The sequence below is a fragment of the Zootoca vivipara genome, chromosome 5, assembly GCF_965207765.1.
Source record: "Zootoca vivipara chromosome 5, rZooViv2.hap1.1, whole genome shotgun sequence".
Classification (NCBI taxonomy): Eukaryota; Metazoa; Chordata; class Lepidosauria; order Squamata; family Lacertidae; genus Zootoca; species Zootoca vivipara.
In genome coordinates, this window is record NC_142588.1 from 3,526,908 (window position 1) to 3,541,614 (window position 14,707).

Below are 14,707 nucleotides of genomic sequence, written 5' to 3' on the forward strand. Positions count from 1 at the left end.
AGAAGGAGCTCTTTTGCTGACATGAAACAGGCTGTGGTGTATGTGCGTCAAGGCCAGTTACTTCCAGACCCAATATAACCTGTCCATTCTCTCCAAATATTGCACCAAATATGTCATTGGAGAAGCCCAACCTTGAGGCGAGGACTTCCCCTGGGCCAGGCCTAGCCCACTCAGGAGTTGCCTCAGGGTAGGGAGCTCGGGGCAGCTGGGAGGGGTGCTGCCTCCACGCCCCCGCCTGGCCTTTTATGACTCCCTAGGCCACCTCCAGGCTGCAGAGGAGGAGGCAGTATGTGTGCCACATTCTCAAAAACCGATCCAAAAGAGGCAACACGTAGACCGATGATTAAAGGGCAAAATATATGTCTTTATGAACTGCAGCGAAGCAATAGTCAGCTGTACAATCTATGTAACTAAATTCATCCAGTGAGACAATGATCCGGATAATCGCACTGTTTCAGCGTAGTCCTCTTCAGTATACAACAACAAAGAATATATAGAATGACAAAGAATATATAGGTGGCCATGGCACACCGAAGCATCTCTAAAATCCTGATACCTCCCCCTGTGACATATAATTCTTATTATTCAAAAAGTGAACTCCTATCCACATGGAGGAAGCCTAAAAGAAGGCCATTCACTGTTAATAACTCATTCTCAAATTGCCCCCCTTAAAAATTGCCCCCTACCAGACTTTTAGGAGACATCTGAAGGCAGCCCTGATTAGGGAAGCTTTTAATGTTTAATAGATTATTGTATTTTAATGTCTGTTGGAAGCCGCCCAGAGTGGTATATATTATTTATTTATTTATTTATTTATTTATTTATTTATTTATTTATTTATTTATTTATGATGTTCTCTGTCGAGACATGAGTCAACAGTGTGATGCAGCAGCTAAAAAAGCCAATGCAATTCTGGGCTGCATCAAGAGGAGTATAGCATCTAGATCAAGGGAAGTAATAGTACCACTGTATTCCGCTCTGGTCAGACCTCACCTGGAGTACTGTGTCCCCTTTCCTGGGAAAAAGTGACCCTGAGCATAGCTGTCAAGTTTTCCCTTTTCTCGTGAGGAAGCCTATTCAGCAGAAGGGAACTTCACTTTAAAAAAGGGAGAACTTGACAGCTATGACCCTGAATCAGGCACAGCAACGTATCATGGATCGTCACAGGGTGGGGGCAGCCACAGGGATAACCCACAGCAACGCTTGGGAGGGTCAACTAGTACCTCTATAAAAGCAGAATGGGTGGCAAGGGAGAACTGCATTTGAACTAATTTTTTCCACAATACCTGTGGTAGAAATCTTTTGCACTGTTCATGCAGGACAAGTAACACTAATTAATTACAGAAAGGTTATGTACTGTCCCTCTTTATATATAGTATTAGCAAGAGCTGTTTTTATGTCCTGCAGACTCTGTGGAGGTGTTATGCAGCAGAGAAGTCATACAATTCCACAGCCACATGGAAGATCTATGTCACCCCAGCTCAAAACGCAAAGAAAACAGCAGCACCATCTAGCCCAAATCTCAGAAAACAGGTCAGAAGGAGCACATTGGTTTATTAGTTACATTTATAACTTGCCTTTCCATCCAACACAGAATACATGGTTTGGAAACTCCATAGAATCAGTTCAGGTGTTAGGAGAACCGGAGAACCTGTTGAAGTAAAATTCAGGACTCATCCAAACTTACCTTTTTAGGCACATGTCTGTGCTTTAAAGCGCTGTATCCGAGCACTTTTTTCTTGTACCCAGCCACTTCCCTCAGAAAAACCTGCTTTTTAATGCTGAATTGGAACAAATGGCAATTTGGGTTTTCCACAGGTTGCTGTTTGCTCTGGTTCAGCAGTAAAGAGCGGGTTTTTGCAGGGAAAGTGCTGGGGCAAAAGAAAAAGGGCTGTTGTGTAAAGAGCTTCAAACCACAGACCTGTGCCTAGAAATGCGTAGCAAAGGTAAGTGTGGGTGAGCTTTAAACCTGTCACTAGACAGATGAATTTCTATGATACCTGTTGTCTTACACACCACTTTTAAGATGCTCCCAGCCTCTAATTCTCTGATGCTACTGGGAAGCCTTAATCTAAATAAGGCATTTGAATATAAGCTGTCCTGGGAATCTGTTGAGGGGCAAGATATCAAACAAACAAACAAACAAACAAACAACTACTATTTAGCAGCTGACTTGTAACTGGTTCCCAAATGCACATTTGTCACTGTGGTCTTCAAGAATCAAGTGATATGTTAGGGTTGCCATACATCTGGGATTTCCCGGACATATGTGGAATACTGGAGTCGGCAGCAGTGTCCGGGAAGAAATCGGTAAGATGTATGGCAGCCCATGTTGGCAGTGCCATTTTTGCCGATTTCCCATAAACAATTTTGGGCAGAACGAAAAAAAGTTCAACAATGTTGATATGTGTATGAGAGTGAGCCCATCACAATTTTTAATTAATTCATAATGTGCGTGAAGGAGGCCCTAGTGCCACAGTCCTGCACTAACTTTCCTGTGTATAAACCCCATTGAACCCAATGGAACTCTGAGTAGACTTGTGTAGGACTGAATGGTAAGTATGGTCTGGACCAGGCATCCCCAAACTGCGGCCCTCCAGATGTTTTGGCCTACAACTCCCATGATCCCTAGCTAACAGGACCAGTGGTCAGGGATGATAGGGTTGTAGTCCAAAACATCTGGAGGGCCAAAGTTTGGGGATGCCTGGTCTGGACAGCTGTAGAGGTCCCTATGTAGGTACCCCACATTTCCTGTAAGAATCTAGTAACCACATTTTCAGGATGTTGGGGTATGACAGTCATTTCTTCAGAGAGCAAAAATACCTGTGTTATAGCTGAAGGCTGACTTCATATGGGGTAGCTAAGCTGTGGTTCTATGGCAGGCAGAAAAGACAGAACAGTGTATCAGGTGAACATTAATATGGTCTGTGGTTGCCAACTTCTTAAGAAATCTCAGTTGAAAATGTATGCTGATTCTTTCAAATGAACCCTTTAAAAATGTATGCAAGTCTCAACTTGCCCACACACCATTTATTTCAGTTATTTATACACTTCTTAATCACTGGGGTTTCCAAGCCTCTTACTGTAGAAGTTGAAATTTTTGTATGATACTTTTTTTTGGCATGGAAATGGTTTTATTACAGAGCAGAAGATACAAAAGGAAAGGAAAACCTGGGCGTGATAATGGTTCCACACCTATAATGAATCCAGGGGAGACAGCGTTGCCTATTCCACAAATTACTTATGACCATATCAGTCAGCGAGAAGACAAGAAAGAGATGAGTTTCTACCTTGATGAACCTGGAGGTAACTTACTATCTTACAATGAATCTTTTATGTATACAGACAGCAGCCATGAGTTTATTTTTCAGTTGTTGGTTTAGTTCTCGTTGACCATCATGTTAAACCATAGTTAAACATTAGCTGTGGTTTAACATGAGCAAGCAGCATGCTGATACATGCTGCTCATATCATAAATGCCCATTTCACACCCAATTCTCCCATCTTTCCTATGCTGGCAGAAACAAACCAGAAGCTATCTTAGCAATAAAGGTAAAGGTAAAGGGACCCCAGACCATTAGGTCCAGTCGTGACCGACTCTGGGTTTGTGGTGCTCATCTCGCTTTATTGGCCGAGGGAGCCGGCGTACAGCTTTCGGGTCATGTGGCCAGCATGACTCAGGCCCCTTCTGGCGAACCAGAGCAGCACATGGAAATGCCATTTACCTTCCCGCTGGACTTGCACTTGCACTTGTGACATGCTTTCGAACTGCTAGGTTGGCAGGAGCTGGGACTGAGTATCGGGAGCTCACCCCATCACGGGGATTCGAACAGCTGACCTTCTGATCGGCAAGGCCTAGGCTCTGTGGTTTAACCCACAGCGCCACCCGCATCCCGATCTTAGCAATATATGGAGATAAATAAACAAGGAGTGCCAGTTTGAACATAACAGTTAGGCTGTTTCCTTTGCAAAGGAATGGAGAAAGAGTGGTGCATGGGTATCCAAGGCAGGTGAAAAAAGCAGATTGAGCTGAAATTAGGTCAAGAGAGGAAATGGTTTAACAGGTTTCTTGCTTGCTCATCTTCTGTTCCGATGTGTTCTTCTGACTACCACAAGCTCCTGATATAGGTGGGTAAAGCTCAGATTAGGGTTTCACATGCAACTTCTTTTAAAATGGAAATCCTGCAGAGTTTAATCTGTTCCAGCATCTGTTCTCAGTGCTGGAGCTTAATCCTGGAATATATGTGGGGAAATTAAAATGCATGTGAGTATATAAAGAATGCATTTCCCTCATCAATGAGCTCTTTTACTTGAGGAATGAGGGGTAGCCGTGGTGTTTGCTTCCATAACCTACTGTCACTCTTAAGACCGTCAAGGTCCACCCTCTAAAAGCACAGGGCCCAGTTTGCTTGCTTTTCAACACAGGAGTTCCTGAAAGCTCTAATTTTGTAAGCAAACTTGGGAGGGCTACTGATTTTGTGCACTGACATACATGTACGCTGACCGCAGAAAGGTACTGCTAAAATGGGTTGTTAGGAAGTAGATACTTAATGTATATGTAACATATTTTGAGAGTATTTTGCTCTTCCTCAGAGGCAACTGAAAGAAAGTGAAACTAAAGGCAAAAACATATATCCAACTGCAAGGAATATTCTTAGTGTATTTGTACTTCTGTGTATGTTCATAAAACACTTCCATAGTACTTTTCTGAGATCTATTTCCCTGTTTGACTTTTTTGGTACTGTGATATTTCTCAGACTGTACTACATATTTTTGGTTGTTCTACTGTCCTGATTATCTGCTAGTTCACCTGTAGGTAGAGATGGGAGAGAAATTTGATTCAGTTTGCATTTAAACCTACCTAATTCGTACTTTCCAAAACAATACAAGAACCAAAACACAGCCGTCCTTAAAAATTCACACTTCTCTGAATTTTGCAATGCAGTTATCCAGCCAAGTAATGTGTGCAAAAATTCATATACTTGGGTAAAGTGTGCATAGAGCTGCATGTATGTAACATGCAAATGTGCATTATATTAGTAGAAATTGCATTTTGAAAATGTGTCCATTTGGGAGAACATGCACTAATATTCTGATAAATTAAATGAGGACTTGGGGAAAATCCACAAAGTAATGTGGAAATATGGAGAGCTGAACTAAAGATTGGAAAAATGAGAAACCATTTTGGAAAGTTTCACCCACCCCTACCTTTAAGGCTATTTAATCTCTAACCACCCCTTCAGAAAAGGGAGTTCGTGTTCTCATGGTGTAAAGTTCTTCACCTGACAGCCACTGCATTCTCCTGTAACAAAAGGAACACACATATCTGTGGTGGACAGATGGTGAAATGCTCATATCCATTGGAAATGATAATTTTTGCCCAGTGTCTCTCAAAATAGAGTATTACTTTTCTAAACAATGGAATTCAGTAATGGCAAGTGACCAAACCACAGCAATCATGGGCAATACAATCCAGGTTCATCACCACATTTGATCCAAATGTGGGTAGGTTTTGAATGATAGGCAATGTTCACTGATTATCCCACCCTGCCATTCCTTAATGTTGGTAAGAAATCTTGCAGCCACCAAAAAGGTTTGACATCTGCTGCAACGTTGATAGCCACTTCATGTGTTCAGTATCCCAGGTTAAACCAGAGTTTCCCCACCTAGACTCCAACAAGCATTCTGTACCTTTAAGAGCTGCGTGGAAGAGAAAATATGCTTTGTGCAGCTTCCACTTCCACTTTAGCATGGTAGTGGGAAAAAGCTGTGCATGGTGAAATATTCCTTTCCATTCAGTTCTTGTGGGTTCAGGAAACCTTTGTGTAACAATTATAGTCTGTCTGAGAAGCCTACTTAAGATAACGTCAAGACCACCATGGCAAGAGAATTTGTGATCAAATAGAAAGCTCAGTTGTGAATATCACATCCTAATCATTTTGGGTGGGTTAGCTGGCATGTGCTTTACTGCATCACTCTTTTGTTAAAAAGAACAGAGGTGGGAGAGAGAGGAAGGCAGAAGCACTTTAGATGGTGGGGCCTCAGACTCCTAGAGGTCTGCTTGCTACCTGAGCATTCGAGGAGCTGGGTTTGTTTGTTGCATTCGTATACTTCTTTTATGCCAACTAACCCAAGGTGGAATACAGTTTTAATTTACTAAAACAAATAAATTAAATATTTTGATGTTAATTTGCCTGCCTACCTCATTCTCTACTTCCTTTCCACAGAGCAATTGTTGAAACAAGGTCTGATGTTGCCTTTGGCTCAGGTAGTGTCCATTGGCCCTTACTGGGATGGGTGACACTCTGATTGGAGCAGGCCCTGATATTATCACAGGACAGAGGATGTCTGTTGGTGTTGTGATGGGGAGGGGAGAAGACAGTCCAACTGGATCAGGCCTTGATATTGCCTTTGTCTGCCTCCATTAATTCCCACCACCATTACACCATATTAAAAAGGTAAAGGTAAAGGACCCCTGACAGTTAAGTCCAGCCGCCAGACTTTCCCAGTCCAGGAATGACCGTAGCTGTTGAACCAGCCACAGTTATTAAAAGGCTGTTGATGGCCCTCTCATTAATGTGATTTGTAGATGTTTGTTCATACATGGTTGTGTATAATAAAAATAACTTGGTAGTTGTTAAACAATCTCTTGTTCTTCTAAAAATAATAGATGTATTCTTAGGATAAGAATCCAGGGATTCATCTAGCAGATGGAACATATTAATCACTGCCAGCCTCTCAAAGCTGTCATGTCGGAGCAGTTACTGTTGAATATATCAAAATTGCCCAGAACATCACAATGACGAATGTCTGCTGGGAATAGAACAATAATTCTCAGTTTGGGATTTAGGTTTTAGGACTTTTTAGAGCTGTGTTTGCACACAGTACCTTTTCCCTTTGAGATCAGACTGTAGAGCAGGCACCCCCAGACTGCGGCCCTCCAGATGTTTTGGCCTACAACTCCCATGATCCCTAGCTAACAGGACCAGTGGTCGGGGAAGATGGGAATTGTAGTCCAAAACATCTGGAGGGCCGAAGTTTGGGGATGCCTGCTGTAGAGGCTTCTTCTCAATAGCAAGTATGCGTTTTGGACTTCATAACAATGAGCAGCGCCGTCTTAAGCGCCCCTGTCACCATGGTGCGCCGGATCTCTCCGGCGCTCTTCCGCCCCATTTCCCAACGCAGTGGGCGGGTGGGCGCGGCGCTGCTGTGCGGCGGGCGGGCAGACACAGCGCGATCTCTCCGGCGCCCTCCCGCCCCGTTTCCCAGCGCGGTGGGCAGGTGGGCGCCGCGCGCAGCTGTGCGGCGGACTGGCCAGCGGGCGGGCGGGCGCAGCTCGCGGCGCCCTCCTGGCGGGCCGGCGCCATGGTGCCCTGCGCCACCGGGGGTCTACGATGAGCCGGCCCTGACAATGAGTCCTCTCCTTATTCTAATTCAATGTTACTAATAATTCTGTAAGGGCCGGTGCTCTGGAGACAAGCTGGTAGTTGCACCAAGAAGCAACTGACTGGTTTGCGAGCAGCTCAAAGTAAGAAGTTAGACCACTGTCAGGTGCTAGATTATAGGCCCAGGTGGAAACTTATTGGCCCTTGTGTTATGCTTTGCTACCAACTCCAGTGTCATCCTTCTGATTATCTGCAGTATGGACACTATTTGCACAAATTCTGTCTGCAACTGTATGGAAGCTTACTGACAGATTATGAAAATTAATGTTATCCTCTCCCCTACATTTGCGTTGTCTGTGGTATCTTGTAGTGCTCTGAACCAAGCAAGCAATGCTCAACAGAAACATGACAATGGTCAAGACTGTAGCTTGGGTTCTACTCAGGGACGCAAAATAATTCAAGTAAGGCACAAAGGTACAGAGTGGGATAGGATTCTTCTCTTCAGCAAAGGCTTGGTTGGTTAAATGCCCTCTAGTAAAGGATCTTCACTGATTCACGTTTAATTTGTGGCGTTATATCAACCTGATCTGGGATGAGCTGCTGCTCTGTTCAAATGACAGTTCTATGTGGGGGATTGTAGGAGCAGGGCTTAAATTTGCTTTCATTTATTAGCTAGGCCCTTGACCCGTGGATGGTGCATAATGGGGACAGGTTACTTGAGGGATGTGTGGCAGACTCCTGGCTGTGAGAAACATGGTGCGGTTGGATCCAATTTCACAGCTTGCAACATAGAAAGAGTGACCATTTGCAGAACTGAGGCTGAACTTTAAAAGCTTCTTTAAATCTTTTTATAGAAACATGCATTGAAAGAGTCCGAAATACTTACTTTAATGTGGAAGAGCCAATGTGGTGCCCCCCAGACAGTAAGCCCCAGTCACCAAACCAATGGTTAGGGACGACAGGAGCAGCACAGGTTGTAGTCTGGTAGCAGGGAACCAACATGAGCTAACCCTGTTATAACAGGGTTATAACAAGTAATTGCATATCGTTTGCCTTATTGGGCTCTGCTGCTATGTGCAATAAAATAGAGGTGGCTGAAGCTGTTTTTAGTCACCCACCACCCTCTTCTCAAATCAGCCATCTCTTTCTACCTCTAAAATGTTCCACTTCTTCTGGTGTGATGCTGTTCTGACATGGTCTTAGAGCGGGTCAGGAAAAAGGAAGGATGACTGTCAAACAATGGCATCACACCCTGAGTGTGTCTTCTATGCAGGGTCGTCTTAAGCCTATCCAGCGCTGTGGTTCAAAGATCCCTACGGTGCCCCCCCCCCTTTCCCCAGCCAAAAGAGCCCTAGTCCTTCGCACATTTACTGATGAATCAATCCCAAAGTCAGCGGGCCTTCCTAGAAAGTCACTTTTCCCTCAGGAGCGCCTGTGCAGGGCGAGAAGTGCAGGCTGCTCTCTGTGCCCGAATTTAGGCGAGGGGTGTGTGGCACAGCCCCATTTAGCACACGTTCGCTTTCTCGGGAGGAAGCCCGACTGAGTTCGCTGCGAATTGCTTCTAAGTTTGCGTGGGCGGAAGCCGCGTCAAACTCAGTGGGACTTACTTCAGAGTAAGCGCGCCTCGGAGGCTCCGGCTGCAAGCACCTTCCTTCCCCCAGTAATGGCATAGGACTGGTCTGCTTTCATTCCCTGCGTCCCCCCCCCCCCCCCGTTAAAACAGTTAAGACTAAAAGTGCTTGGGCAAAGGCTTGCAGTCCCGTCCGCATTTGTGAGCAAATTCTATTTAACGCCAGCACCCCGAAGCGGTCCAGCAGCGCCCCGTTGTCGCAGTCGTGTGGGCAGCTCTTTGCCTGGGTGCGCTTGGCGCCCAGCAGCCTCTCAGGCAGTGGCGGCGACAGCAGCAGCAGCAGTGGGCGGGCGGGCGGGTGTGGAAGGGCGCAGCAGCAGAGCTATCCCGGCTGGCGGAGCCTCCCCAACGAGGCTCGGAGGCAGGAGGCGGCGAGCCGGGTGCACAGCAATCAGCCTCCCTCCCTCCCTCCCTCTCTGGTGTGCGCGCCCCGCCTGGGAAGCGGGTGCGATCCCTGGTGGGTGCCCCTCCAGCCCTTTCCTGCCACTGCGCAGGACTGGAGGAGGGTGCACGCCCAGCCTTAGGCGCACCTTCCACGTCCCTGCTGCGCCCAGCGCCCTGGTGCAATGCGCCAGTGAACCCAATAGGAAGGATGGCTCTGCTTCTGTGGGTGGACAAATCTGACAGCTCTGGTTTCTCTGCTTCCCATTTTCCTTGTCTTCTGTTTGGTTCTCCACATTTCCACTTCAGTTTGCTTTGTTTCCTAGTGAAGTGCTGGATTAGATGCTGCAGGTGTGTGGCTGGCCTGGCCTTTGACACCTGAGATATAGATATATTAGGACCCACCCTTTTTATTGATAGTTATCTATCTTAATTGTTTTAAATATTTTAAGAAAATGGCAACCATCCCTGGGACCTTAAAGTAAAGGGTGGGTATGAACACAACACTGCCATGGGACAGAAGGTTAGTTCTGGGTTGAGGAGTAGAATAGGCTCAGAATGACCGCTCCCCACATCAAACGGGGAGGGGACGGGACTTTTGCACGGTTGCACGCAGCCTCCTGGATCCCAGAGTGGCCCCTGGTAGTTCAGACTGGCATCCTCCCCAGGCTGAAAACCTGGGGTCTCCGCCTACCTCAGCCAATTGGCCAATCCCGCCTGGGGAGGCATTGCCAGGGGATTGGCCAGGTAAGGGGAGGGATCATCCAGCACACACAACAGAAGGTGAATCTTACCTGGGAAGCAGCAGTCGGCTCCAGAGCTTTCCCCACCCTCCACACCCTCATTGAAGTCTTATTTGGCGGTTTCAGGCCTTGGACAGAATCCTTTAGACTATCTTCCTAAATTGGGTGTGTGTGTGTGTGTGAAGCGGTGACCCACGCCCCCTTGTGGCAGTGATACCAGGGTTCCCCATTAAAGGGGTCTTGAGGGGAGGCATTGTCCATATGCCGAGAGGTTGTCATTGCTCTCCCCTCCAGCAGCAGCAAACAGGGGGGGGGGCTCTCTGCTTTAACATATATTCTCCAGAGCCAGCCCAATCCCCACACTTTCTAGATAACCCTGAAGTCTCCCAGATCCCCGGCTGGGGACTGGGAGGGATAAACGCCCAATGCCTGAGCCAAGGTCTCCCTACATCTGAATCTTAATAAAGTTGTGGCCAATTTGAATCCCATAGCAAATTGTCTTGAGTCATTATTCCGCTCGGGGGTTGCCTGGGTTTGGGGGACTCTGCCTGTCCTCGCAAAGGCGCCACATTGCAATCAGGGTCAGGTTTGAAGGGACTGTGCGTATTTATATCCAAAATATATTAATGTGGAGGGTTGCATCCCCTCAGCCCCTCAGTTTTTTTTGTTTAAGGCAATGGTGGGAACCCTCTGGCCCCTGGACCTAACTAGGCCAGTCCTGCATTCCCATCTGGGCTGTGGGGCCATTTCAGCTAAAGTCACGCCCAACTGTCCATCACCTGAAGTCATATGACACCAGCTTGGTGAAGCACCACATTCAAACGGAAGAATCGGGAGTGCACTCAGTGTCAAATTCAAGCCAGAGCTGCAAAATGCATTTACGAGTGTACTCCAGTTCTTCCCTTGCAGCCACAGAAGGAAGTTACAGTCTCCTGACATAATATAATTCACCCCACCTAATTCTTAAAGTGAACCACCCTTTGACTAGTTACAGGTAGGTAGCCGTGTTGGTCTGACATAGTCGAAACAAAAAATAAAATAAAATTCCTTCCAGTAGCACCTTAGAGACCAACTTAAGTTTGTCTTTGGTATGAGCTTTCATGTGCATGAAGTGAAGCTCATACCAATGACAAACTTAGTTGGTCTCTAAGGTGCTACTGGAAGGAATTTTATTTTTTGTTTCACCCTTTAACTAGATTCAGTTCCCCACTCTGGCTTAGAGCACGTGGCACAAGTGCGTCACTGTCCCCCTTAGTGCTTTTGAAAATGGGGAGCTGGCGCTGCATCTTTGTCCTAGAATCCTAGGTGTGTGATTGATGCCTGTAGCATCCTGGACAGGCTCACACAGTTTGCTATCTCCATTTTGGGATCTGAGTTTTAAACTGACCTTATAGCTATAATATCCAGGCCTAATTTTTGTTTTCCTTCATCTCTGTACCTCCTGTTCTGTGTAACATCTTCCTGATGCAGAACTCAAGCGTTTTCCACTATTTTATGACATTTTGGCTGGTCCTAATGAAGGTATCAACCAATTATGGATTTTGTTTCCTTTTTTATTACCAACCAACACCTTTGGCTTTTTTGTTTCCATCTGAAAGACTTGGGTGTTTCTGATGGGTATTTCCTATTGATGATCCACTTGAAGGTTATCATGCTTGTTGGTCACCAGATCAGAGCCTGGGTTGCTTCCGGGGCAGCATGAGAATCTTCACTGGTGATTTTCCCTCCTCAGTTCAGTTTAGAAATGGCTTTCTTAAGCCAAACTTAGTTGAGTTGAAACTGCCTTTCTGAATACATTGCACCTTCTTCCCCACTAGGTCTTACACGGATGTTCAAGCAGACAGGTAGGTTGGAAACTTTTCGTGAGAGATGCGTGTCATGGCCCCATATAACTTCATACACTCTCTATTTCATCCACTTACACAATGGAACTTATACCCCTGATTTCTTAATCAAACTCTTTCCTGATTTTCGTAACGTGTTTAACATGGCAGTGTCTGAATAAAAAGCTGAGCTTTGGCTTATTACAATAAGAGTAAGAAATAGGCCCAAACAAGCAACATAAATTGTGTGCACGGTGGAATGTTGGGGCATTTTTGCTTATTTGTATCATTTTGCCTATAACTTCATATCTTCCCCGATGAGTATGTGCTTCAGGAGACAAATGAGAGTTTGAGTTTAGCCGCATCACAAGCAATGGTGGATTTACCTGGATTCACTCAATGGAGCATATTTCTGAGTAGAAGTGCCTTTATTCACTGGGAATTACAGTGAGGGAACAATAGACACCCCCCTGCTTCCAAAGAACACACACTTAGCAAGCCAAGCCCAAAGCCCTGTCTTCTCTCCATACTATTCCAACTTTCAAAATATTTCCTTATTTATTTTTCTCCTAATCCTTCCCTTTGGTTGGCATGGGGCAGCAACTGAGTCAGAGCCAACATTCAAGCTCTTGTTTCAGGGCTCAAGATCAGTGTTAGCTAGCTGTTGTGTGTGTGAGAGCGACAGACCCACCCCCTACACACATACCACACACACACACACCCAAACATAATACGCGCTTATTTCCCCATCTATAACTGGCAAAAGCTTTACAACCACTACGCAACCAACAGCAGATCCACTGATGCCTGCTTCCATAACTGCATTGCAGCACCAGACCAAACCTAGAAGTGTATCGTCCTTCTTGTGTAGTGGAGAAAATCCTGCATTTGGGGACATCGCAGGGGTCAGCACACCCAGAGTGCAGTGGATTAGTCTTGCCCTGGGAAAACCACCTTCATGATGATGCTATCTCCCCACTAGGGACTTCAAGCCACTTGCACAGCTGATAGCAGGGTGAGATAGTGGTGTCGATTGCTGAAATGCTTTGTTAGCTAGACATGAAAATTAAGTTTAGTGGAAATTAAGTTGAACACAGTAGTGATTTAACAATGGCTCCCAATTTCATTGGGGCAGGGGGAAGAGGGTGAAAGAAGCAGAACACATGTGTTTTTCTTATTTCTACAGGAACCAGTGATAGAAGGGAGTGTCAGTGGGTTTTATGGGCTGCTTATGAAGGGTTATTAAAAGGAGCAACATGACTCTAGTTCCAAAATACAACTAAGGCACAATGTGTGGCTCTGATACAATGGAATGTGAGAACAGCAAACAACGTGCGCACACATGGAACTGCAGAGAGCTACAATGCAAAAAACAGATTTGGGAAATGTGAATTTGTGGCTGCTGTGCACATGAGCCCTACTAGGAGTGAAGCAACTTTCCTTCTTCCCTTCCTTGTTCCGTCTTGTTGTGGGTCCTCTAGTGGCCACTGATCAGCGTGCAGTAACTCAGAGGCCTCCTCATATAGCCAAGAAGACTCTAATTCTGGATTGCAAGCCTTTGTTGCCCCATCTGCCAGAGGAACGAGGACCCACCCCCTTTGTATGTTTTCCCTCTTGCTGTATTGTTAAAAGCTGGGCATTACTTTGTTAAGATCCCAGCAGAGGCCTTTGGAAACCATATGAGTGGCCCCATAGAAGGGACCACTCTCATAAGAGCCGACATAACTCCTGCTTCCATGCTTTGATCCTTCACATGATGTGATCCCAGAGGAAGCATGCTACACTTACAATATATTGTGATCAAAGGCAGAATTTTGATCTGAAAGAAAATATTAGACTCTGCGTAGAGAGAGACAACTGAAAGAAGCAGGAATTGTCGACCATTGTGTGTCAATCAGAGCAATGGTTGGCACCCACCAGGAATGAAAGGTCCTATGTCAATTTATCTATTTTTATTTATTTATTGTAGGTATTTGAATACCGCTTAATCACTAACATTTCTACAAACAGGATTATGTTTGTTAATTGTTTAAAATGCTACAAATTAAATGGCTACAAAATGGCATTCATCCAAAATACCTACAATAAATGTGTGGTTGAAAAAGATTTGGTTTGTGGGAATGGAGGCAAAACTCACTTGGTTCAACCCACGAAGAGGAGACAGAAAATGGAGCATTGTGGGAGAACCTGCCTTTTATGATTAATATGAAGCAGAAATTTAAAGTAGTGTTGTGAGTTTGAGAGGAGTAGGATGTATGCCTGAGTCCTTTCTAATTCCTTGATCCAACAAGGATTCAGTTGCTGGAATAGCAAGACAAGTTTCTAGTTTGTGAGTTGTGTGTGAGAGCTAGAAGCTAGAAGCAAACTATAGACTGTGCAGCTGAGAGACAGAGCCAGGCCTGTTTCCTGCTATAACCCAAGGCTGTGGGTGTGGAAGAAGCAAGACCCTATTGCGTGTTAATGCCATGAGCCCCTCCATTGTAGGCTCAGGTTGTAGATATGTGTAAAAAACCATACATCATAATGACAGCACAGTCTCTGCTATCCCTCCTTCTGAGGAAACCAAACTCTGAGTAAGTGCCTGGAACCCCTGGAATCCTGCACCCGTCAGAGATTGGGGGGGGGGGCAAGCAGCACTGATGTTAGAAGTGGGATTCATGTTTCTAGGATGAGGACATGTGAGCGAGGTGTGCTTGAGTCAAGATGGAGGGAGGAACCGCAGCATTCCTGGAGCAGTTCAGGTTG

General features: G+C 45.5%; 1 protein-coding gene across 1 annotated transcript in view; it reads left to right on the forward strand.

Annotated features, from left to right (window-relative positions):
* The window catches only part of LOC118096523 (potassium voltage-gated channel subfamily KQT member 1-like), a 263,693-nt gene that overhangs the window by 33,701 nt on the left and 215,285 nt on the right, over nt 1-14,707 (forward strand). Inside the window, exons 9-10 of the mRNA XM_088669430.1 lie at nt 1,408-1,533; nt 3,144-3,306. Coding sequence (XP_088525556.1) covers nt 1,408-1,533; nt 3,144-3,306 — 289 coding nt within the window. The remainder of the gene's footprint in view (nt 1-1,407; nt 1,534-3,143; nt 3,307-14,707) is intronic.